We start from the raw sequence: 22788 nt of genomic DNA on the forward strand, positions 1-22788 counted from the left end.
AAACACATGTCCTTTATTTATTCAACAGATATCTTTTAACCTAAGTAATTCATCACTTAATTTCCTAGAATAGCCTACAAACAAACCTTCCAGAGAGTAGGCCGCAGGTAGCCGAAGGGAAACCTACCGTTTCTTTGATTTATAGGGAGATTACTACGCTGGTCTACTCATCAGCCTTTCGAGAAGCAAACCAAATTAAATTTAGCTCTAAATAATATTGTTAGGTGCATATATTTTTCGGAAATATGATTGTCTTAAACATAAAATTTAATATTAACGGCCTCAGGATTACTATTTTTAGTGCTATCAAACTATATATAAAGCATTTTTCAGTAAGAGCGCTTCAACTTTTGAACTTTTTTGAATAAAACACAAACGGTTTGACTTTTTTAACTAATGTTTTTTTTATTATCGAGTTTGAACATATACATTTAAGTATAAAATTCGATTTCTTTTGCATGACCACCGCGTGCACGTTTTACGAAGTCCAATCGTTGAACCCAATTTTCGACCACTCCTTTGCATAAATCGGCTGAAATTCCAGCAATTTCGCGTTCAATATTGGCTCTGAGCTCACAAATCGTCGCCAGCTTGTTACTGTAGATCAATGACTTCACATAACCCCAAAGAAAATAGTCTAGAGGCGTCAAATCACACGAGCGCGGCGGCCATTCGACCGCTCCATTTCTGGAAATAATGCGCTCATCGAACTTACTCTTCAACAAATCAATTGTAGCGTGTGCTGTGTGGCTTGTGGCTCCGTCCTGTTGAAACCACATGTCGTCTAAGTCCATACCATTCAATTGCGGCCAAAAATAATCGTTTATCATGTCGCGGTATCGATTTCCATTCACAGTAACGTGGCGATCGTTCTCGTCAACGAAAAAATATGGGCCAATTACGCCGCCGGCATGTAAACCGCACCAAACAGTGATTTTTTCGGGATGCAACGGTGCCTCATGAATCACGTGTGGATTGCTCTCTGCCCAGTAACGCATATTTTGCTTGTTGACAAAGCCATTGAGCCAAAAGTGAGCTTCATCACTGAAGATGATTTTTTGGAAAATCATGCTCTTAAAGTAGCAGCAACAGAACGATTATTTTCATAGAAAATTTGCACGATTTGCAATCGTTGCTCAAGTGTGTAGCGTTCCATGATGAAATGTATACTAATGAAGTTTACAAATGACAAGCGAAAAATAAAAAATATTGCGTCGTTCGCCCTCCCTATCGGAAAAAAGTTGAAGCGCACCTATTGAAAAACGCCTTATATGCACATACTTATATTTATACACATAAATATTGATAAATTTGTGAACGGGATGTATTTTCCCCACAAAAGTGTAGAGTATGTTTTGTTATACCTCCCTGTACATGGAAGCATTTATTGAAATAAATTGAAATTGAAAGGTATTGAAATTTCCGTTTCCTTTTCACGTGCCTTTCCAGATGTGGCAATCACTTTCAACAAAAGCACTGACGTGATCAACTTACCAGCAACTCTTTGAATACTAATATACTCGTAGTAGTATGTCCATTTGCGTACAGAAAATATGGTCTGGGCCTAGATAAAGCTATGTATGTATGTACATATAATAGGAGCATGAGACTGCATATTTTTTAGTGTGAACGTAACCACGCCATGCAATTCAGACATCAGTGATAGTTTTCCGGCATAAATGTACTGATTGACATTTGAAACGGAATTACAGTCAGCGTCTAGCATTCAAGGTGTTTGGTCGCCTTAGGTGCGCTATCGTCGTGCTATTCAGTGAGAGCTATTCCGTTATCCTTTTCTCCTTTTTGATTAGCTAAAGGCGTTGTTTTTAAATGATTTATACAGATTTATTTATATATATAAATTTAATAAAATGGTCAATGGTAGGCTAACTCCCAGTGGTGTTATTATACTATTTTTGATTCCTACAAATTGTTGCGTTACGTAAAGATAAATGAGTAAATCTCTAACTCCATGCCATGCCAAATTCCACTATCTCACCACAAAATGGTACAAGAACCAGCCAATATGTATTGGGTTTTCACTATTTCCACTGACTAACTAAACGACTGCATTCGTATTATGCGTGCAAACTGTCAGAGCAACATTCTTCACCTCCACAATGAATGCAGCAAAATATAAATACTCCATAATGGCGGCAAGAGATATCAATCGTACGCAAATTACATTACCCCCCGTTAATTTTTCAAAGCCCTACCGCGCTGTCCTCTCATTAACAGAATCTTCACATCTCCTACTATTACACATAACACCTCTACTCTGAAAACAATATTAAATAATAATAATCTACATTTATTTCGTTTTTTTGCATCTTAAAGTACATTATATACAGGTATCCCTTGTATAACGCGGTCTTATACAACGCGGTTTCGGTAACTATCGCGTTATACCAGGGATACCTGTATATATATAATTGGCGCGTACTGCCTTTTTGGGTGTTTGGCCGAGCTCCTCCTCCTATTTGAGGCGTGCGTCTTGATGCTGTTTCACAGATGGAGGAGCCTACAGTTTCTAAGCCGACTCCGAACGCCAGATATTTTTTTTTTTTATGAAGAGCTTTTTCATGGCAGAAGTACATTCGGAGATTTGTCATTGCCTGCCGAGGGGCGACCGCTATAAGAAAAAACTTTTTTCTTCATGTTGGTCGTTCACCGAGATTCGAACCTACGTGCTCTCTCTGACTTCCGAATGGTAGTCACGCACCAACACATTTGGCTACGGCGGCCGCCCTTAAAGTATCATATATTAGTAAAGAAAAATATGTCAAGAACGCACAGTATCTGCTCGCTCCGCCATCAGACTCACCTGTCTCTCATATTAACTCCGCTTTGTTGATAGACTTGGCGTGCAGTACTAGCATTAATAATTTATGTCTGGGTACTACTACTTTTTATTTCGAATAAATACATCCCTGTATTAAGGGATGTTTAAGCGCAAACTCCAGCCAAATAAAAACTGGTGATAAAGGTATAACCCGATCCCACGGACTATTACCACCTTACGCGAATATACTTCATGCAGAGTTGTAGAGTTGCAATTTACTCAAATATTCTTAGAAGACCCTTCTCCATCAAATGGCTAACGTATGATCATCAACATGAGGAAATAAACCCTCATAGTGTTGCTATCGCACTGTGTGCATGGAGGGCAGCCGCAAAATCAGTCATTGGTGTTTCATGCCCGGCTATTCGAACCTGTGCACTTCCGTTACGCACCAACCCTTTCGGCCGCAAAAAAAATAATCAAAACTCTGAAGAACTTAAATATATGCGCAAATAACAATAATTTTTTCAATTTGTATTTCTTCGTTTGTCGCAGTTGCAGTAACATATCACCATAAACGATTCATTGTGCCCTGACATCCATTGATACTAAAATTCTTGTAATACTGAAAAATTAAAAAGCCATTTAAGAAATAAGATTTCCCATCTGACTGGACTCGAACCGAGCAAACTTAAAACGAAAATATGTCCGCTTAACCGTAGTATTTAATAAAATTAACAGTCAGTTTGCGGCTTTTTCTTTCCATTAACAATTTTTTGTTCTCTTCTCTTGTTGGTTTTGATCTTTTTCTACCAAAATTAGTGTTTTTCTTCTTAATAGACTGTGAGTTTTCATTCAGAGGTTCCATCAGAGAATTTAAAACTTACCTGGTGTACGGTTACTTTATATAATTTCTTAGTAGAAGTTTAAGCGAAAACTTTTTTTCAAATTTTAAAAAAGAAATTTTGTCACACTGCTGAGAAAGGTGCCACTTCATTACCTTGAAGAAACCGCTGGTAAAGTATTAGATAAAAGATTAACCCTTTCGCGATATTGTTGCCATATGGCAACAGTAAACTTTAAAAGGCCGTCAACACTCTCTTGTAAAAAATATCAACTTTTTTGTTACATATTTTCAAAAATTGAAGTTTAATGGTTAAACAGAAATTAAATAAATAATAACCGCCAATTATATATCGTTAATACAACATTTTTAAAGGCATATAGCACTTCACTCTGAAATTTGTATTTTGCATTTTTAGATTTTTGAGGCATTTTGGGCAATTGTTTTCAACAATTTTTGAATAAAATATAGAGAAATATGTTCAATCTGTCATTTGGTATATAAATATTTTTTCGCTCGCCGCTTTAAAAGCTGTGGTAATTTTTAAAACTAAGCTTGTTGCCACATGGCAACAAATTTCTCGTAAGGTGTTAACTTGCATTAGATAGCAGAAGAAGTTTATTGGCGATTGAAACCAATACAAAACATTTGTTGCCATATGGCAACATTAAAAAAAAGCACTTACCAAAAAAATAAAAAAAAATTATTTGTATTGTTATTGGTCCTAAAAAAATACTCAGACAAAAATTTGGATTTTTTGGATGGCGCAATAAAAAGATGTAGCGAAAGGGTTAAATAAAATAGCTTCAAAAGGCGTCTTCTCGATCAGATAAGTCTTTCTGTCAAGATACTCTACTAAAATTTCGTTGAAGTAACCTTTAGCCAGAACTAATTTTCACAATTCACTACATATATTAAAATACATCCTTCATTTTTTCTTCAAACACTTTAGGTTTTATTTATTGAGTTTTCAGTGTTCTCAGCAATAGAATAAATTGTTAAATTGTCAGGATACTCATACATAATTCATGGTTCGTATATATAGTATATATGAATATATTATATACCTACATAAGTACTTCCTCGACTTAACCACTTCTAAATTTTATATTTTTGCAGCTTTCTCTTAAAAATCTCTGCCCATTTATGCAGTTAGGTATCGTATATGTATTTCTCTGTAGTAATTGCATTGATTTATGGATGGGAATTTTGGTATTAGTGGTCTGTAGGTTGACATTGGAATTTTTTTTTAGTCAGTACTTTCAATGAATTTTCTAATTGGTATAATAATGCATAATATTTAATATATTTACGTAAGTAATCAAATTCACTCGGTAATACTTGCGGTTTTCTACTTTTCATAAATTTTCGCGAATATCGAATTCAAATGCGTAAATCATATAGCTCCCTGATAAGAAAAAATACACAACGACTTAATTCTTATTCTTAGGAGCCTCTTTCGTCGTCTCTACATCAAACATTCGTTTTTGTCCGTTTTCTCTAATTATATATAATATATAAATGCGATACTTTGAATTTATTTTCAGTACAGTTGAAACTTCAACTAATTTAAGTATAGTGGTTCTTTAGTGATTTTTATGTAGTTTTATAAATATGTACACCGTCATTCATAAAAACTGAAATTGTTTTTAATATCGTTTATAAATCGAAAGTTGTTATGGAACTTTCGTTTTATAGAGTATTCAAAATGTATTTCAGCTTTCGTGAATAGAAGGGTTAGTTTTTCGCTATTTCTAATAATTTTTCTATGCATCAATAAATATTATACACAACACAAGTGATAGTGAGTGACAGATAGTTTAATAGATAGCTTGACTTTTGTTTGATCTGAAAATACCCTTTTTTCTTGCTTGCGCATAAGAAGTTAGATATTACATTTACATTAATTTTCTTAATTCCATTATAATATACTACTAATTCATCTAATTGGTATACGAAAGCACTTGCACTAATATGGAATGGAATTGTATTTAAATGAAGAATTCAAGGTATTCAAATATGATTTTTCGAGTTATACTGTGGCTCAAACGCTTAATCGTACAACTCAGCGTTCAACATTAAAACAGATTTTCGAAACGATAAATTAATTTTACTTCGAAAACAACACGTTTTTCATTTATTTATAGTCTTCTCAGTTTAATCAAATATAAAAACTTTTATTTCAATTCAACATTTTCATACTGAAAAGGATGCGCGCGATCGATATAGGCATCAAATTTCATAAAAAGTGCTACAGTTTTTAGTCTGCTACAAGTTTTGATGTGATAAACATAGTTCTTCCACAGTGGCTCCATCATGAAAATTGGCAGCTGAAGAAAAACGCCGGCTGATTGTTAAATTGCATGAAGAAGGAACAACTTTTAGAGAAATTGGCAAATTAATGAGCAGGACTCGTTCTATAGCACAGTGCATAATTAGAGAACACAAAAGTGACTCCTATATTTCAAATAAAAGACGCCTAGTCATTTTCATGATCGTTCAGAACGCATTATTTTAAACGAAGTTAAAAAAAACACCCTTTGTACCAGCCGTAGAACTTAATAAAATGAAGACAGACATATGTTAAATTTGGTAGAATCGATTCCAAGACATTTAAATGCGGGAATAGACCGCGACTATTCATTTGGACATAAATTCTTTGATTTCTTTTATGTCCCAGTATAAAAATCTTGAAATATGCCTTTTTCGAAAATTAATTTATTTACAATTCCGAAATTCTTTTTTAAAGTTGAGCAGTGGGCATATACGATTGAGCGTTTGAGCCGTCATATACATTTTTGTATGTATTTATGAGTGTTTACTTAACTTTTTCAATAAATCGTTTTTATAATTATGCTTAATATATTCGAGTGCTTCGATTTCGATACACAAAAATGTTGACTGAAATAAAATAATTATGTCTTCATAGATTGATAGCTACCATCTACTACAATAAATAATCCCTGTATCATTAACTGGCTTAAGAAATTTATAGTCCCATATTGATTTGTTTCAGTTCGGACTGTTAATGACGAATTTATTTAAAGCCACGCAAAGTCGAAACGCAGAATATTTCACAAATAATTTTTAGTGAATCCATTGGGATTGTTCACATTGGCAACTTTGACGCAACTTACACGCAAAACGGTAGTGGAGGGCGTTAGTTTCCGCAACCCTTTTCACCCCTGCTGTACAGCTGGTGTTATAAAGATACTGCAGAATATATTAACCACTGCTTTTGCCTAAGTTTTATTAAATTTGCGTTTCAATTTCTTTTCTAAAATTGAATATAACCGTGACAGTCAAGTTAAGCTACTGATCACAATTCTTGTAATGAATTTCGTGTTTCGCCTTGCAAAGATTTTAACACAATTAAACAGTGGATTAAATTCATAAAAATAGTGAATTATTGCAATTCAAAGTAGAAGGTGGCCATACAAAAGCCATGAAGTTCAATGACATCTAGAAAATAAAATTGCCTATCAAGTTGTAAGCAGCCTACGTCATAGCTGTAAATTCAAATAACTTTGACAGTCCGCCGAGTGGTTTATGACTAGGGTACGGTTTGGAAATCCCCTATGGGCACAAAACATCCAATAATAGAAAAGATATTTTCTAAAAACGGTCGCCATCCGGGTGCGTTTCTTCCATGGAGAAGCTTCTTATATAAATCTATAAGTCCCTGCATCTTATGATGCCAAGCACTCAACAAAAGAATGTCGCTCCTATTATAAATAAATATGTATGCATTTATGATCACCTGAAAGCAAAATCTTTTCTCTAAGACAAAATATTTTATTCCATACACTAGAGCGCGCAACAATGTATAGATACTTAAAGTACGAATTCTCTACTTTTAGTCCATATATGCATTTGTGTGACTGTAGTGATTGTCCTGCTCTTTGTTTCCTCTTATGGAGTACGCAAAACGTATAGGAAACTTTGAACGCTTGAATTCAGATGGCATTTTGGTGGGAATTTATCATTGAGAATTGTGGCTTCAATAATGTTGGGCAACAGCTTTTATAGCATGCATTACCATAAAAACGAGCCACCTAACAAGACCAAACAAACTTATAAGCCGTCCCTGGCATACCTGCAGCAAAACACAAAAATTTTATCCAAAACACCAAATTTTATAGGATATAAATAACAAAATATAGGTGTAGGAAATTATAACGGACAAACAGACAAGCAAACATTAATTTTTATACATTACATTTCACAGTAACGCTGCTAAAGAAATACCATCCAGCGTAGTTCTGCCAGCGTAAAGAGGCACTGGTTTAGTTACTCCGCCGCTGATATGCCAATGCGAATAGGCCCATTGAATTCCTATTAACCGCAAGAGTTATTTATTTCCTAAATAACAAAAATTTATTGAGGAATTTTATTGTAACTGAAACTGCGTTTCATTTACACATAAACTTTTCCATTTTACCCAAGAAAAACCGAATACATTCGTCTAGCTACCAAACATCCCCCAAATATGGCGTGGGTCTTACTTGAATGGCATGTCGATGAAGATTAAACTAATATTATGCATATTTTTGCTCACCTAAAGGGTTTTTTAATATTGAGATTTTTTTTAATTTATTGAATTGAAGTAATTGAATTAGTTGAATTGAAGTAATACTTTCCTATATATAAAATAGCAGCGGAATACTATTTGCAAATAATTGATTTAGCCTCAAATACAATTTGCAATTATTTCGATTTTTTCTAATGCTACTCGTATTATTAATTAAATTTTTTTAGCCATAAGATACCAAATATATGTATGTTTGTGTTCCGTATCCATACTAAGAGAGTATTCCGGAATATGGTAATATCTTGCAAGTAATATATGTAGATATTAAATATAACTACATATTTTTGCTTATTTTAAATGCGCGTATTTGTATGGGATATCAATTAAATATTTATATAAACACCCATTATATTATAAATCTTTAAACATATGAAAACATGTAGTTCACGTACATATAAATTGAATTTAGTGTTAAGGTTTTTTATCTTGTCATACTAAACATAAATTATTTTCTTATAACTAAATTCATTGATTTTTAGTTATTGGAAATGGGATAATAACACAAAGTGCCAAAGTGATGCAGTCGCCAATGTTTCAGAATTTACTGATCTGAGACATGAACGACAAATATGGTGTCTACCATATTTATACAGCAAATAATAGTTCTTTGATGCAATTTCAAATAACTAATTAATAAATAGTTCGACTTCCCCTCATTTTTCCAATGGCTATTTTACACTTTGAGTGCTGCTTCTTTCAATATAGCTTTCCCAGTGGACTTGTCAGTACTTATCTCATTATTACGCTATCGTTTTCCTTTGCACATATTTTTGTCGAAATATAAAGTACATGATTTAGCACCACTTCGTAATAGATTACACCGTGCGACAGTAAAAGTTTTGAAAGAAAAATTTCATATGCACGTTTCAGTTTCAAACGAACGAGGATATCAAACGAACGGCACATAAAGTCTTTTGAAAAACTTTCCCCTAAATGTCTTTGAAGCTGTTGCTGTTTTAATAGTTGAATTTTCCTCCTTAATGAAATTTTAAAGTTCTTCAAAAAATTTAATCTATGAGAAAAGGAAATACTGAGTACGTAGCATTACTACATAAAATCTGTAGTTTCACGTGCATATGAAATTGTTCCAGGTTTTCAGACACGGTGTTATACATAACCATTTCCAATGATATATTATATTTGATTATTTCAAAGATGATGAAACTCACTTTTATTTATCAACGCTTCATTTTGTTTTGTAAATATACAACCTTTTTCGAATTTAGATTTTTTTCAGATAATTTTTTTCTCATACAATAATTAAAGTAATCTCGTTGCAGATATATGAGAGCAAATATGCAGTTGATATTTTGTCATAAGCTGGATGCATAAATGTTTTAAGCCATCATGCGATGATTCCAAAATAATTTTAAATTAAGCAAAGAATTTGCAAATTCAAATAGATTAGATTAAGGGCCCCTATATCAATGTCTGATTAAGCACTTAAGTCCATAATAAGTAGATGGACAAAAAATGTTTTCCCATTGTCTGCTTAACAAATATAATACCTCGCGGTTAAATTCCGATCAAATTTTTCAGTAGATGAGCTGCCGGTTAGCTGCTAACCAAAACAAAATCTAGCAGCTGATAGTCGTAAAAAAATTAATACATCTAATTTTGTTTTGCTATCTAATTCGCATGTTTACATAGATTTTTTATTAAATATAGAGCAAAGGATTTGTTGAGTGTTATATCTAATTTCTGTGGAATAAGTGTGAATAACTAAGACTTATTAGGGCCGGTTTTTCTGTGGGGTAGTGAATTTTTAAACTGAGTTTAACCCTGCAAGATTGAGCATTTAAACTGGAAAGCAGTGTTAGATTTGCACTGAAAAATTAACGCTTGTAGAGTTTATTAAAATGCCCTCTCGCTTTTCCTCTCGAGAAACCGCGTCCGTACTCTTATTTTTAATAGCATTGGCGTAGCGATCATCCATTGCTATCAATAATACTCGTATTATCATTTAACAACAAAATTCATAACCGATTCTTTTGTTAATATCTTCTTTTATTATTTAACATTAATTAACACAGCGTATCCGTGCAAGATAATTCGTAAATGGTACTTGCACGAGTTTTGTTTTTTCAATTTGGTTTTATAAATGCCAAAGTTTTAAACAAAACAAAACTGTAAACATAACGAAGACAAAGATATCACTTCGACACTCATATCACCTAATCGCAAGAAAAAAAGATAAATCAGCTACTCCAGTAACTTAACCTTCGATGATAAAGATAAGCACGCAAATCTGCATGCAACGCATACAGTAATTATAAGCAAATCTAAAAGCTCAGTTAGTCCATAAGTAACTGGATTTACACAACTCAATTTAACTTAATAGTGCTTTTTGTGAGCTGTGTGTAATTATTCTCGACGTAATTATATATATATATATATATAAATGGCGCGTACATCCTTTTTAGGTGTTTGGCCAAGCTCCTCCTCCTATTTGTGGCGTGCGTCTTGATGTTGTTCCAGAAATGGAGGGACCTACAGTTTCAAGCCGACTCCGAGCGGCAAATATTTTTATGAGGAGCTTTTCCATGGCAGAAGTACACTCGGAGGTTTGCCATTGGCTGCCGAGGGGCGACCGCTATTAGAAAAATGTTTTTCATCATTCTGGTGTTTCACCGAGATTCGAACCAACGTTCTCTCTGTGAAATCCGAATGGTAGTCACGCACAAACCATTCGGCTACCGCAGCCGACGTAATTATTATGTAATTATTCTAAGTGTAACTTAGGAAACTTAAGAGCACATAGGAAGCGTACTGTCAAATAGCTGCAATAGAGGATATAAAACCAAATATTTCGAAACTTAAATTATGCACCCTGAATGGGCCTTATGATTATTCCCGTTCAGTAGGTATAAGTATAACTGGGTGGAACAAAAGGCTAATATATGGAGGCTTCTAGCGTTGGAGATGAACGGCAAAAATAAGCAGAATCGACTCAAAATGTGTTGTTGTGCGGCTATAGGCTTTCCGCTCTTGTAGAACAACAATGTTCCCGAAGATGGTTGGCATTGGGACAAAGATATGCCAGAGAGATGCGACAACTCAATGCTCCATCAGGAAGTTGTGCGTCGGCAGAGCGTTTGGCCAATGATGGTATCACATTCAGAGTGCTTTAACAAAAATGTTGCAATTTAGAGACCAAATATAGTGAAATTTTTGTTAATTAACCAAAATCACTTCAAATACGTGCAAGCACGCAAAAATGGTAAAATGTCAACAAGGATATTCAAAGAGGAATACCAAAAAAAATTAAGTACCAAGAATTAAGTGGACGTGCTGAGTAATCATAGCCAATTTCTTAAGTTGATTTAAATAAAATTAAGTCTAAGTATTAAGACTAACTGGGCTTTAAACTGATGTGCAGTTTTCGTAGATTCACAATGAGTTTTCTGATTTATTTTCTTAAATATCCACAACGATCGAACTAACCCGATGTCAGCTCAGCAGATCTTGGGGAAACTAGAATTGCCATCTCAAGCCATCATTCGGTTAAGTTACTGCCGGTTAATGGAAATACATATTAACGAACCATTGAGAAACAGCCTGCGCGATTGGCATTATAAAGTTTTCTTATGTAAGGATACACTGGAACGACATACTTAAATCCACAGCTGCATATTTATAAAGGGAATACAATATAATATCGATATATTTATTTATAAATAGACACTAATACTTTATTAACTCATTTAATGCTACAAATATTTCAATTTGAATTAGCCCGTTATTACTTGACTTTGTATAAAGTTATCAGTTTTAATTGTGTTTTTGTTGTTGCATGTAGTGAAGTATTTTGTTTCAATATTTAATTCTTGTTTTGTAATTGCGGATTTTGTATGCGGTGTAAAAGTACAAAAGTGAACATTCATATTAACAAACTGTCACATTGTTTTTAATTAATTTACCTTAATCACCTTAGTATTTTATTTTATCATTTGTAAAACTAGGTTTATTTCTTATCGTTCACACTGCCTTTAATATGTCATTAATTTTTTCTTTTTTATTAAAATTAGTACTTCTCACTGATCGAGTGCATCGACCATTCATTATTTATTAATTCAAGATATGCGCTTTTTTGCAATGTTAACGTTGCTTTTCTCTATTCATAAATATTTGTCTTATTTAAGCTATTTCATGTAAATTATACTCCTTTTATATATGTCAGATTACTTCTTTCATATTAGTAGCTTAACTTTTTTATATTCACTACAAAATACTGGCAAACCAAAGTCGAAAAATCAATACTTACGTATTGTAGATTATTGTGCGATTTGTTGTTACTCTTGTTACTCTTTGCTTCATTAATTTTATTATATAATTTACGCCTTACATTTGGGTTTTAAAAGTAGTTTGTGCTGATTTACACAGAATGTACTCGTGTGTATGCACATAAAATGTTTTTAGTTAGATTTTTGTGTCCTTATTTGCGTGATTTAAAAATGTGGATTGTGTTTACTGATTCAGTTTTTTATTCCATATTTTTATCTTTGGGCAGACATTAGAGTTTTTTGCTATTGTTCCATTAATTGATTTTTGGTGTTCCTCTTCAATCTTTTCAAAATCGTTATCGTTTCTCTTCCTTGCCACTAAGAGAAAAAATATGTATTCAGTCAAGCCGTATGTGGTTTTAGTATTTTTAATGTATTTGTAGTGTTAATTTTTGCTCGTTTTGTGCTTGGTTGGTGGAGTGGAAGGATGGAAATTGCTTGTAAGTATTTAAATAAGTCACTTTTAAAAAAACTCTATAAATATTATTTATACATATTTGCTGTGCAAGCTAAATTTTCCATTAATATTTACGTTTATTTACTTATAGACATTGAGAGTAAGTGTAAAATTCTTTAAGTTGTAAAACGAAAGAGTAAACTATTGGTTAGACTATTCTGAGATCTAGCAAAAAAGACTCCAGTAGTTGACACTTTTGTTTTAATTTGTTTGTTCAAATTTCCCTTTCACTAAAATTTACTACTTAAGTTTTTGCAGAAATTTTAATTATTACGTTAAGATTTTTTTTAATTATCTTTAATTTTTTAAAGTCAAATATTTTTTTATTGCAGTATAGGCTAAAAATTAATCTTTTGAAAAACGTGGAAAAATTGTTCAATGCTTCAAGTTGGATGTGAGCATGTGCAGCTAATTTGTATGGACATTTTGGGAAATGCTTATGAAAAGATTCATAAACATTTGTCTGTTGGGAAGATCTAGCTTCCTTTAGAGTTAGCAAATACCTAGCAGGAAAAAACATGCACGCTTTAAGATATACACCCATGGTCAAAATAACAGGTATGCGATCCGGTTTTGACTAGTTTTATTGTGTTTTTAATTTCAAAATAGACGGATTTGGTTCTGCTTAAAAAATGATTTTATTTTTAATTTAATACCAATTTTAGGAAATTTAAACGAGTGTGATTGCGAATAGGTAAACAAACAGATAAAAGGCAAAAAGGGAAAGGCATATACTCTCGTGCGCAATGAATCATGAATTCTTATTTGAAAATTTCGTAAGATAACGAAATTTAATTAACTCATGATAACACACATATAAAATAATTGTTCACGTTCACGCTAAATAATTAGGTTTTTAAACGTTGCATGTGCTCACATAATTCACTTTTTCTTTTTACAATATTCGCAAATTTTTTCATGGTAAATCTTTCGTTAATTTTTTATAAAAATATGGTTCACTGCATACTAAACATCTAATAAATCAAAGTTCTGAGGTTTGTACTTTACAAAATTTTTCTAAAATTTCTGAAATTTCTCATCAAATTTTTCAACATTTAATCAGAATTTGCAAAAGCAAAAATCATCTAATAAATCAAAGTTCTGAGGTTTGTACTTTACAAAATTTTTCTAAAATTTCTGAAATTTCTCATCAAATTTTTCAACATTTAATCAGAATTTGCAAAAGCAAAAATTTCAAAAATTAACGCGATTTTGGAGCGACTTCAAACTCACACTTTATTATACTAAAATTGAATGGGCTGCCAAACTGCTTACCCAAAAGTTTTTTAAAGATTCTGATTAAAAAGTTGTAACTTTTCATAACGAATTTCTGAATTTGTTCAATTTCGTGCAAAGTGTGAAACTTTCTATACATATATATTTTTATAAAAATTAACGAAAACAATTTCAGCATGACAAATATTGCGGATACTGAAAAAAAACTTACTTATGTGAGCGCAAATTCGTATATAGGAATGTAAAGTTTAGTCTTTATTCGGTGCAAGAACTCATTCTAAGACCCCACGGTTTTCTTACAAGAGAAAAAAGTCGTTTGTTACGTTTTCTTTTGTAAAAAATTGTTAGTTTAATAAAAATTCATATTTTACTTTAAACTTATATACATACTTTTTTGGCTAAACAAAGTCAGATATGGCAAGAACTATTTATAAATTTCGAAAACAAAACATACACTAATTTCAAAATGTCAAGAGTCTTTTTACAAAGTCCACCAAGAAAATTCATTTGAAAACTTGCATCTAACTTATACTCGTATGAGCCAAGCGTCTTACCCCTGTTAGATAATTCCCTGGGCAACCCAAAATATGTTCCAGTTAGTCTTTTGTCACGCATGCCAGCAACGAGCTGATGAAATGTGACAAGCTTTACAAAAATATATAAAATTGTATCTATATTTCTTAAATCATTTTTTAGCATACCTTGCAACAAACGGATATTTCGTTGCTACGGTTACGACACAATAATACAAAATTCTGAAATTATAACTACAGGTATTTGGTAAGACTGTTCCGAATTTATTCCTATCAGGCATATTCTGCGCAAGAAAATTCAATGCGATTTTTGAACCACTTCAAGCTTGCACTTTATTATACCAAAATTCAATAGGCTGCCACCCTGCCTACCCGGAACTTTTCTAAATATTCTGATTAAAAAGTTTGAAATTTTGAAGAAAATTTCCATTTTTTTTTTGTAATTTGCAAAGTTTGTGTTGAAAGTGTTCGTATAGGATTTGGCCTAATCCTTACAACACAAATAAACCGAAAAAAGAAGCACTATTACACATTTTCCACATACATTGGAAAATTTGTCTTATGCTTGAATAAACATTAAAACTATATGGACGTGCATTTTCATTATTTTCATCTCAATAGTTTGATGCTTGATTTGTGTGGTTTTCGAAGGAGCATAAACTTCATAACTTGCGGCTCATAGGGACTTTACAAGTATTTCCGGAGCATTTATTCTAGAATTTAGGAATATTTCAAGCGCTTAAAATGAGTTTTTAAAATATATTTTTGATTGCCTTGCGTACTATTAACTTACTGACAGCAGCCGTCAAATTTAACGGTTCTGCAAAGCTGACAAAAAGAAATTGTATAGCAACTCTTTGACATGTTGAAATTCGTGCGTTTTTGTTTTCGAAACTTTTAAATCATTTTACTTACTCTATACCAGAGATGTTAAATAATGATTAGATAATGCTAATGATTGCTAATTAACCTTCTTCTGTGAAATTCTCTAATTCATTAAACAATTAGAATTAGTTCAACTAATTCCCATTAGATAATTGAAATTTTTATTCCAATGGTAAAACTAATTGCAATTAGTTGCCATTAGCAAAAAAAATTGGTTTATCTTTACAATTAGAAATCTAATTGACTTCTGCTAATGCAATTAGATATTCAATTAGGTCGAATTAGAATCAATTATTTTGATATTTTGAAAAACAAAAAAAAAATTAAATGTTCATAATATGAATTTCACACATATATATATTATATTACTTATGTACATAATATGTAGTACGTATATTACATACATGAACATCTATTTAACGTATGTACTAACTGTTTATTAACTAGAATGACCGGGTATATTCGCTTTCAGCAATACGAGCTTTTCAAAAGAAAATTCATTCAAGCGACTCCGCCTTGGACTATTAATAATGCCCGCAAAGGAAAATAGTCGCTCCACAGGGCCTGAAGACGTAAGCGGCGTGTTGCAAAACAGTGCTATGTCCTTTAATTTGGGATATTTGGACCATATATTGCAAGTTTTATCATCATTCAAATATTGATGCATCATATTCGAAATAAAATGCATGCTTTCACCCTCCTCTGTCAATTTTGACAATGAAGCAGTACTTCCTTCTGCAAAAATGTAATCAGATTTACTAAAAACACCATATACTCGTATGTATATGATTTACTTATGCAGAACTTACCACCATCACTGAAATCATAAAAGGTCGATTCAGTATACCAACCCTCACATTTATGATTTTCGTTTGTTGTAGGAAGGTTCAGCTTGCTAAGTTACACTTTAATAATTCTTTGCAAAAAATTTATTTTTCTCAAAATAATTAATTCTAATTCGAGCTAATTAAATATCTAATTGCATTATCAGAAGTCAATTAGATTTCTAATTGTAAAGGTAAACCAATTTTTTTTGCTAATGGCAACTAATTGCAATTAGTTTTACCATTGGAATAAAAATTTCAATTATCTAATGGGAATTAGTTGAACTCATTCTAATTGTTTGATGAATTAGAGAATATAAACCAATTGCATCAATTGCTAATTCTAATTGGAATTTAACATGTTTGCTCTATACAATATTTCTTTGGCAGCTATGTAATTTAAAATGCCTTAAGAAATTTAAATAAAATAAAAACGTAATCAACGATTCTACCCCCACGGCAAATTGTATTATTTATGTATATATACGCAACCACAGTCGAACGCGTGAATAAATAACATTGATTAAGGCGTGAATCAGTATTGCTAGCCAGTAAAGATGCCAGTATAGAACTAAAGTTAACTTGTTTTCTATTCAAAATCCCAACATAATCGGAAGAACATCTAACTAAAGAAAGTACAACGCATACACATGCGGGATACATAACGGGGCCTTTTGTATTCTCCTCTAATTCGTGGCTAATGAGGCATAATTCTTGAGGCGTATGCTAATTTACGAGTTCAATCATTTGATCTGTCTAATCCATGATTCAATTATATTCACGTGTCTAATCTATCTTTTGTATTTTGACAATTGAAGTTTTTTCCGTATATTTTTATTGAAGCACCAGATTCACTTGTTTGTGGAAAAAATTTAGCCAAATTTACTGAATATCTTTTTTATTTGCATTTAAAAAATACTTCTTCATTTGTAAGTTACTATTATCCTCTCTAAAATAAGCTATTTAGTGTGATTAAATATTAAAGTTTGGTCTTGGTTGTTATTCTAGTTTCCGTTTTTTATCTTTTTATGCTAAGAAGGTAGTTCATTGTTCATATTTATGTTCAACCTGTGCTGATGAAGACTTTGTAAGCACTGGATGCACTTCCTGTAACATTTCAGCAGTTCCTTCTTCAATGAGTCAATTTGTGCGTCAAATTTTCTACCGCTTTTTCTGCGTGCAGAAGCTCTCAATTCTCACCATCATTTTCTTCATCTGTGATGGACAATCTCCAGAACAAGTTTGAGCTCTTTGACGTTTTCCAAATTACTTCGCTTTGTAACAAACTTTTTAATATACGACTTTGTATTATTTTATCTATATTTATATATGGATGTGTACTTTTTTTGGCAAATTTCTTAATTTAACTGATTCTTCTCATTCAAATTGTGTTTTTGTTTATTAAATACATTTCGGTGCCTTGGGGGAATCTGTCAGTTAGATAGTTGCTCAATTACGACTGATTTAATCTTACAATTTTATTCGTTGTATTCGAAAATTATTTGACGCAAGCGTTAATCGCTTCCGAATTTATTGGATTTATATATTAATGTGAGTAGTTCAAATATTGAAGTAAGTTATGTAAATATGCAGTGTTGAAGGTGTGTATGACCTTAGGAAAATACTTTTGAAACTACAACATTTCGAAACAAATAAACAATTTAAATATAGTGTCTAAAATAATTAATTTCTTCATCAGTTATAGCTTTTATAGACGAAAAATGAATAAAAAAATTAATACTAAAATTAAAACTAAACAAATATCGGCACAACATTCTTTGCTCACTTAACTTTCAACTCTATAGGGCCAGATTAAATCACCCCATTTTTATTACCAGTATTCATATCTGATATAAATTATTGAAGGAGAATTTACAATTTGTAGTATATAGTATTAAAGAAACGGGCGCTCAATTGAAAAATAATTTTCGAAATTCAGTACGAAAAAAATTTAAACTCACGTTAAGCCATAGCTCTTAATAAAAAAACTATCAAATAGTAACCATTACACACTATGAATATTTAAGTACTTACAGTGCTTTGCTCCAATCGATTGTTATGTATTGTGTGATTTTGAATTTATCAATGTGCATGACTACTAAAGTCCTAACGCTATGTGATCGCTTTTCAATATCTGTTAAAGACGCCTGCTCTCTTTTTCGGAATTCCTAATCGTAAGTAATGAAAAAGCTAATCTACCGATTGGAAAAACGAAAAGAGATTTTGCTATTTTTTGTAAAAGAAGAAAAAAGAACCCAAATGAATAACGGCATACAAGAAACCAATTGAAACAACAAATAACAATCGGAACGAGAAATACAAAATAATTTTTAAGAGCACAGATGTTAGTTCTACAAGAAAATAAAATCAAGAAAAATTATTAAAAAGACAACGAAGAGTAAATAAACAAGATGGTGAAAAGATGATTGTTAAACCATTAAAAGTAAAGTATTAAATAAAGGCGTATTTGTGATGATCGGCACTACGTTAGAAACAATGTGTAACCACTTGGACCGCCGTATAATTTTTTTCATTTCTCGTTTCTATAGGGCGCATGCAAGCACGCCCCAGTATGCAGCTACTTTGAATAAACTAGTTCTAAAACATGCTATAATTCGGCACCCAAGTTCGTTTGCATTGTAACTGTAACGTAGTCTAATTTTACTCTTAGCTACTTTTGACACCAAAAAAGTATTTAAGTTTAATTCAAATTTAATCAATTAAAACATAGCAATTTCTGTTTGTAAATTTTTATAAACATGTATTATATAACTGGGTAAATTTTATACAATATATATACGTTATTATTTTATATATACGTAGTTTACATATTCTCGCTGATTTGTATATTTAATTGTATATTTATTCCTCATTTGCTACTACATAATTCATTTTTTTAAATTCATTCCTTTTGTTTTTTTTGTATTTTCCAACAGAGCACTTGAAAAGCAAGAAAAACTATAACATAAATATAAATAAGGAAATTAGTGAAAAATTCGAAAATTGTGTAGTAATTTAAAGTACTAAGCATTTTATACTCATTTATATGTTTGTATATACTTTTTTTCTTGTTGAGTTTTTCAAAACAATAACAAATACAAAATTGAGGCATGTAAAGACTGCTCTCGGTCAGAAATTCATTTTTCTGCATGAAAAATTTTTACAATCCAGTTGCTTAACGGAGCTTTTTATATACTTTAACGAATCGAGTTTTAGTTTTGCAATTGATATCTTCAAAAAATGTGTAGATGTACCCTTTTTGTTAGCCTCTCGAAATAAATAAATTACTTAGCAACAATGATTAGAAAGTTCAAATCAAAATTCAAGTAAGATTCACATATTTTCTTTAATTATTGTTTTTATTTTAGAAATGAGGGAAACCCCATTGCAAAGAGTACACACACATAATTCGCTTCTGTTTTTACTTTTGCTTTTCAAACACATACCTATGTCTCACATTTAGTTGCGTATAAAATTTAATTTTACTTTATTAGTTATTTAGCTTACGTACACACACATGTTGGTTTTTATATTATCCTTGTTTCAATTTAAGATTACGTGTAAATACTTATATAAAAACGAAGAACGTCAAGTTTGCGAATAGCTTCAACTGTTTAGAGAAAGATTGATTGATTGATTAGTATATCTATATATGTAAATATAAAGTGCTGTTCGTTCACAACTTGATCATCGAAATATGCAAATTAAGCTAAATATTTTTAAGCTATACTTTTTCTTATTACGTAAGTACAATGGCGCACATTTTTGAAAGTGACGTTCATACATAGTTATTTAGTGCTACGTGGGAGTTAAAAAGCAATTGAAAAAAAAACCAAGTTGTATGTTTCATAAATAATGCTCACATACTCACGATTTTAAAACTGGCCTGTAGACTTTACTAAAGATTTGTTTATGTGAAACACTTGATATTATTCATACGCTTTATGTCACTTTGAAAATCAGGTGAAATTATACAATTTGTTGAATTTAATATTACATATTAAATGGCATAACTGAATTCTCAATATCCAAAATTTATAATTGAAACTTTACGAATGCAGCAAAAAGTAAATAAAACTTTTTCGATATAGCCGAAAATTAATATAAACGCATGAGGAATATGAAATAAGACACATTTAAATCTGCTGCGTATTTCTATATCGGGTCAAAAGCTCGTAAATAACGTAGGGCATTTGTTTAAAGCTCAAAACAACATTTCTGAGTCATTAGTTAATTGAAGTCGACTTTAAAAATAATATTAAATTTTGAAGTCGCTTATTTTCTGTCTCTTCCGATCGTTAAAATGGAATATACTGTCCTTTTTCCTTAATTTCGAGACGTTTCTCGAAACTTGCCAAACCTAAGAAACACTGAAATCGTTATCATTAAACATTATTTTAGGTTCTGTGAGAAATAAGCATTTCACATTAAAAATGTACAATCTTGCCTAGCTCAACTTAATATCTATTCTACAACTCAGCTGAAAATTAAAAATGTTTATTATTGGATTTCGCTTTACTTCCCAGTATCGGAATTCGTATTCATTTGTAATTATCTTTAAAAAAAAAAAAACGTTGCCAATTTACAGCCCTCGAGAAACTTGCTAAAAACTTTTGTTTAAAACTGCATATTGGAAATTATTTAAAACGGTTTTGAGCTTCACCGAATTTTATAAAAAAGTTATACGCATATTAAATTTTAATATACCTTTTGTGATAGTGACCCTTATGCTAGCGCTTTGTCTCCACAAAATTTGCACAAGTACATTATTTCTTCCAGAATATTTCTAAAAAATATTATGGAGTTTGATATTGAATTTTTAAAAGATAGTATTATGAAAATTTTCAAAAAACTTGAAAGCTGCAAATACTTAAAAAAATGTGTTTATCAAATTCATATTCCGACTGTTTAACGTTCAATTAAAAAAAATTTCAGCATTCCAAAGTGCCATTCCAAATTAAATTTAAACTAACCATCAACCAAAAAACGTAACAAAATTTTTTTCGAATAACTGAAAATTATTTTAGCTGTTGTGAGAGATATCAAACAAACGCGTTTGAGGAGCTTAAGACTACGTAAGGGTAATAATGCTGGCAATTAAACATTCTTTCTTTTTGTAATAAGAACTGTAAATTAGGCATTCAACAATAAATATTGTATAACAGTAAATATAGCCCCGTGGCATCCAAATAGAACGTACTCTTGAAAAGAGCGAGCTGCGGATGATATCTAAATGAAATAATTTATCTAAGCGTTAATTCCCAAATTCAGCAAAGCAATTCTATTATCTCGCTAAATATTGCTTGCACGCAATAAATATAACTTATCATTAAAGAAACATTAACATAAATGTTTAAAATTCAGAAACTTAATTTTGTTAATAATCGATTAGCATTTTGCACTTAAAACTATTAAAGAAACCTTGAAAAAGCAAATGAAGTATAACTTAGAAGAACCAATTCGAATAGGGTAAGAGAGAAGATAATGAATTTTTTGCCGCTGCCGCTGCTGCTGCTGCCGCAGCTGCTTGGGCTGCGCGGGTGTTGCTGCTGGCCGTACTCCCAAAATTGCTACTACCTGCTCCACCGCCGCGTCCCCGCTGATGTTGTTGTTGCTGCTGCGCTTGCTGTTGTACTGCGGCAGCTGCTGCGCTGCTCGCCGCAACGCTCGTCAGCAATTGTGCAAATTCCTGTTGCATCTGCAAACGCTGCTGCAGAAGTTCGAAGTGATTGCGCGGCTTGTTGTAAATAAATTTGCTGGCCGTTTTGATCAGCGCCTGTGTTTGCGGTTGTGTAGGTAGTGGGCTACGACCTGACGCTGATGCAGTACCTGCTTGCTGACTTCCGCCGCTGCTACCGAATGCGCCAAGTGATGCAGCAGCAGCTGCATTTGCTAAAGTTGCTGCTGCAACGGCGGCAGCCGCTGCCTGTTGCTGTGTCTGAGGTGGTGGTAAGTTCAGTAAGGATTGCAAGTCGGTTGCTCGAGCTGCTGCAGTCGCTGTTGGTACTAGCTGTGTTTTACGATTGACCTGTTGCTGATGCTGCTGCTGTTGCTGTTGCCGGTTACCGTTATTGCGCTGACTGCTGTTGTTGCTGTTGGTGTTATGTTTGTTGTTATTGTTAGTGTTGTTGTCGTTCGGTTTACGGCTACCACTACCACCGCCATTCAAATGCATCAACATCAATTCAGTGCTGTTATGGGAGTTGAAACTGAAACTGGTGGTGGTTGTGGTTGTGGTGGTTGTGGTGTTCTTGTTCTTGTTGGTGGTGTTGGAATTGAACAGGGAGGGTGGTGTCGGTGTTGTTGTAAGGTTTATTGTATTGGTGGCGGTGGCATTCATAACAGCAGTTAGT

The 22788-nt window shown here is 32.3% G+C and overlaps 1 protein-coding gene across 1 annotated transcript; it reads right to left on the reverse strand.

Moving 5' to 3' along the window:
• Positions 1–19159: 19159 nt before the first annotated feature.
• Positions 19160–22775, reverse strand: LOC128863820 (homeobox protein 5-like). Its single transcript, XM_054103184.1, has one exon. The coding sequence runs from the start codon at positions 22773–22775 to the stop codon at positions 21882–21884; it is 894 nt and encodes a 297-aa protein (XP_053959159.1). The 3' UTR covers positions 19160–21881.
• Positions 22776–22788: the final 13 nt, after the last annotated feature.

Source organism: Anastrepha ludens, chromosome 5 (genome assembly GCF_028408465.1).
Source record: "Anastrepha ludens isolate Willacy chromosome 5, idAnaLude1.1, whole genome shotgun sequence".
Lineage (NCBI taxonomy): Eukaryota > Metazoa > Arthropoda > Insecta > Diptera > Tephritidae > Anastrepha > Anastrepha ludens.

Excerpts from the sequence above, each read along its gene's own strand:
- LOC128863820 (XM_054103184.1), bottom strand. The coding sequence starts at position 22,775 with ATGAATGCCACCGCCACCAATACAATAAACCTTACAACAACACCGACA.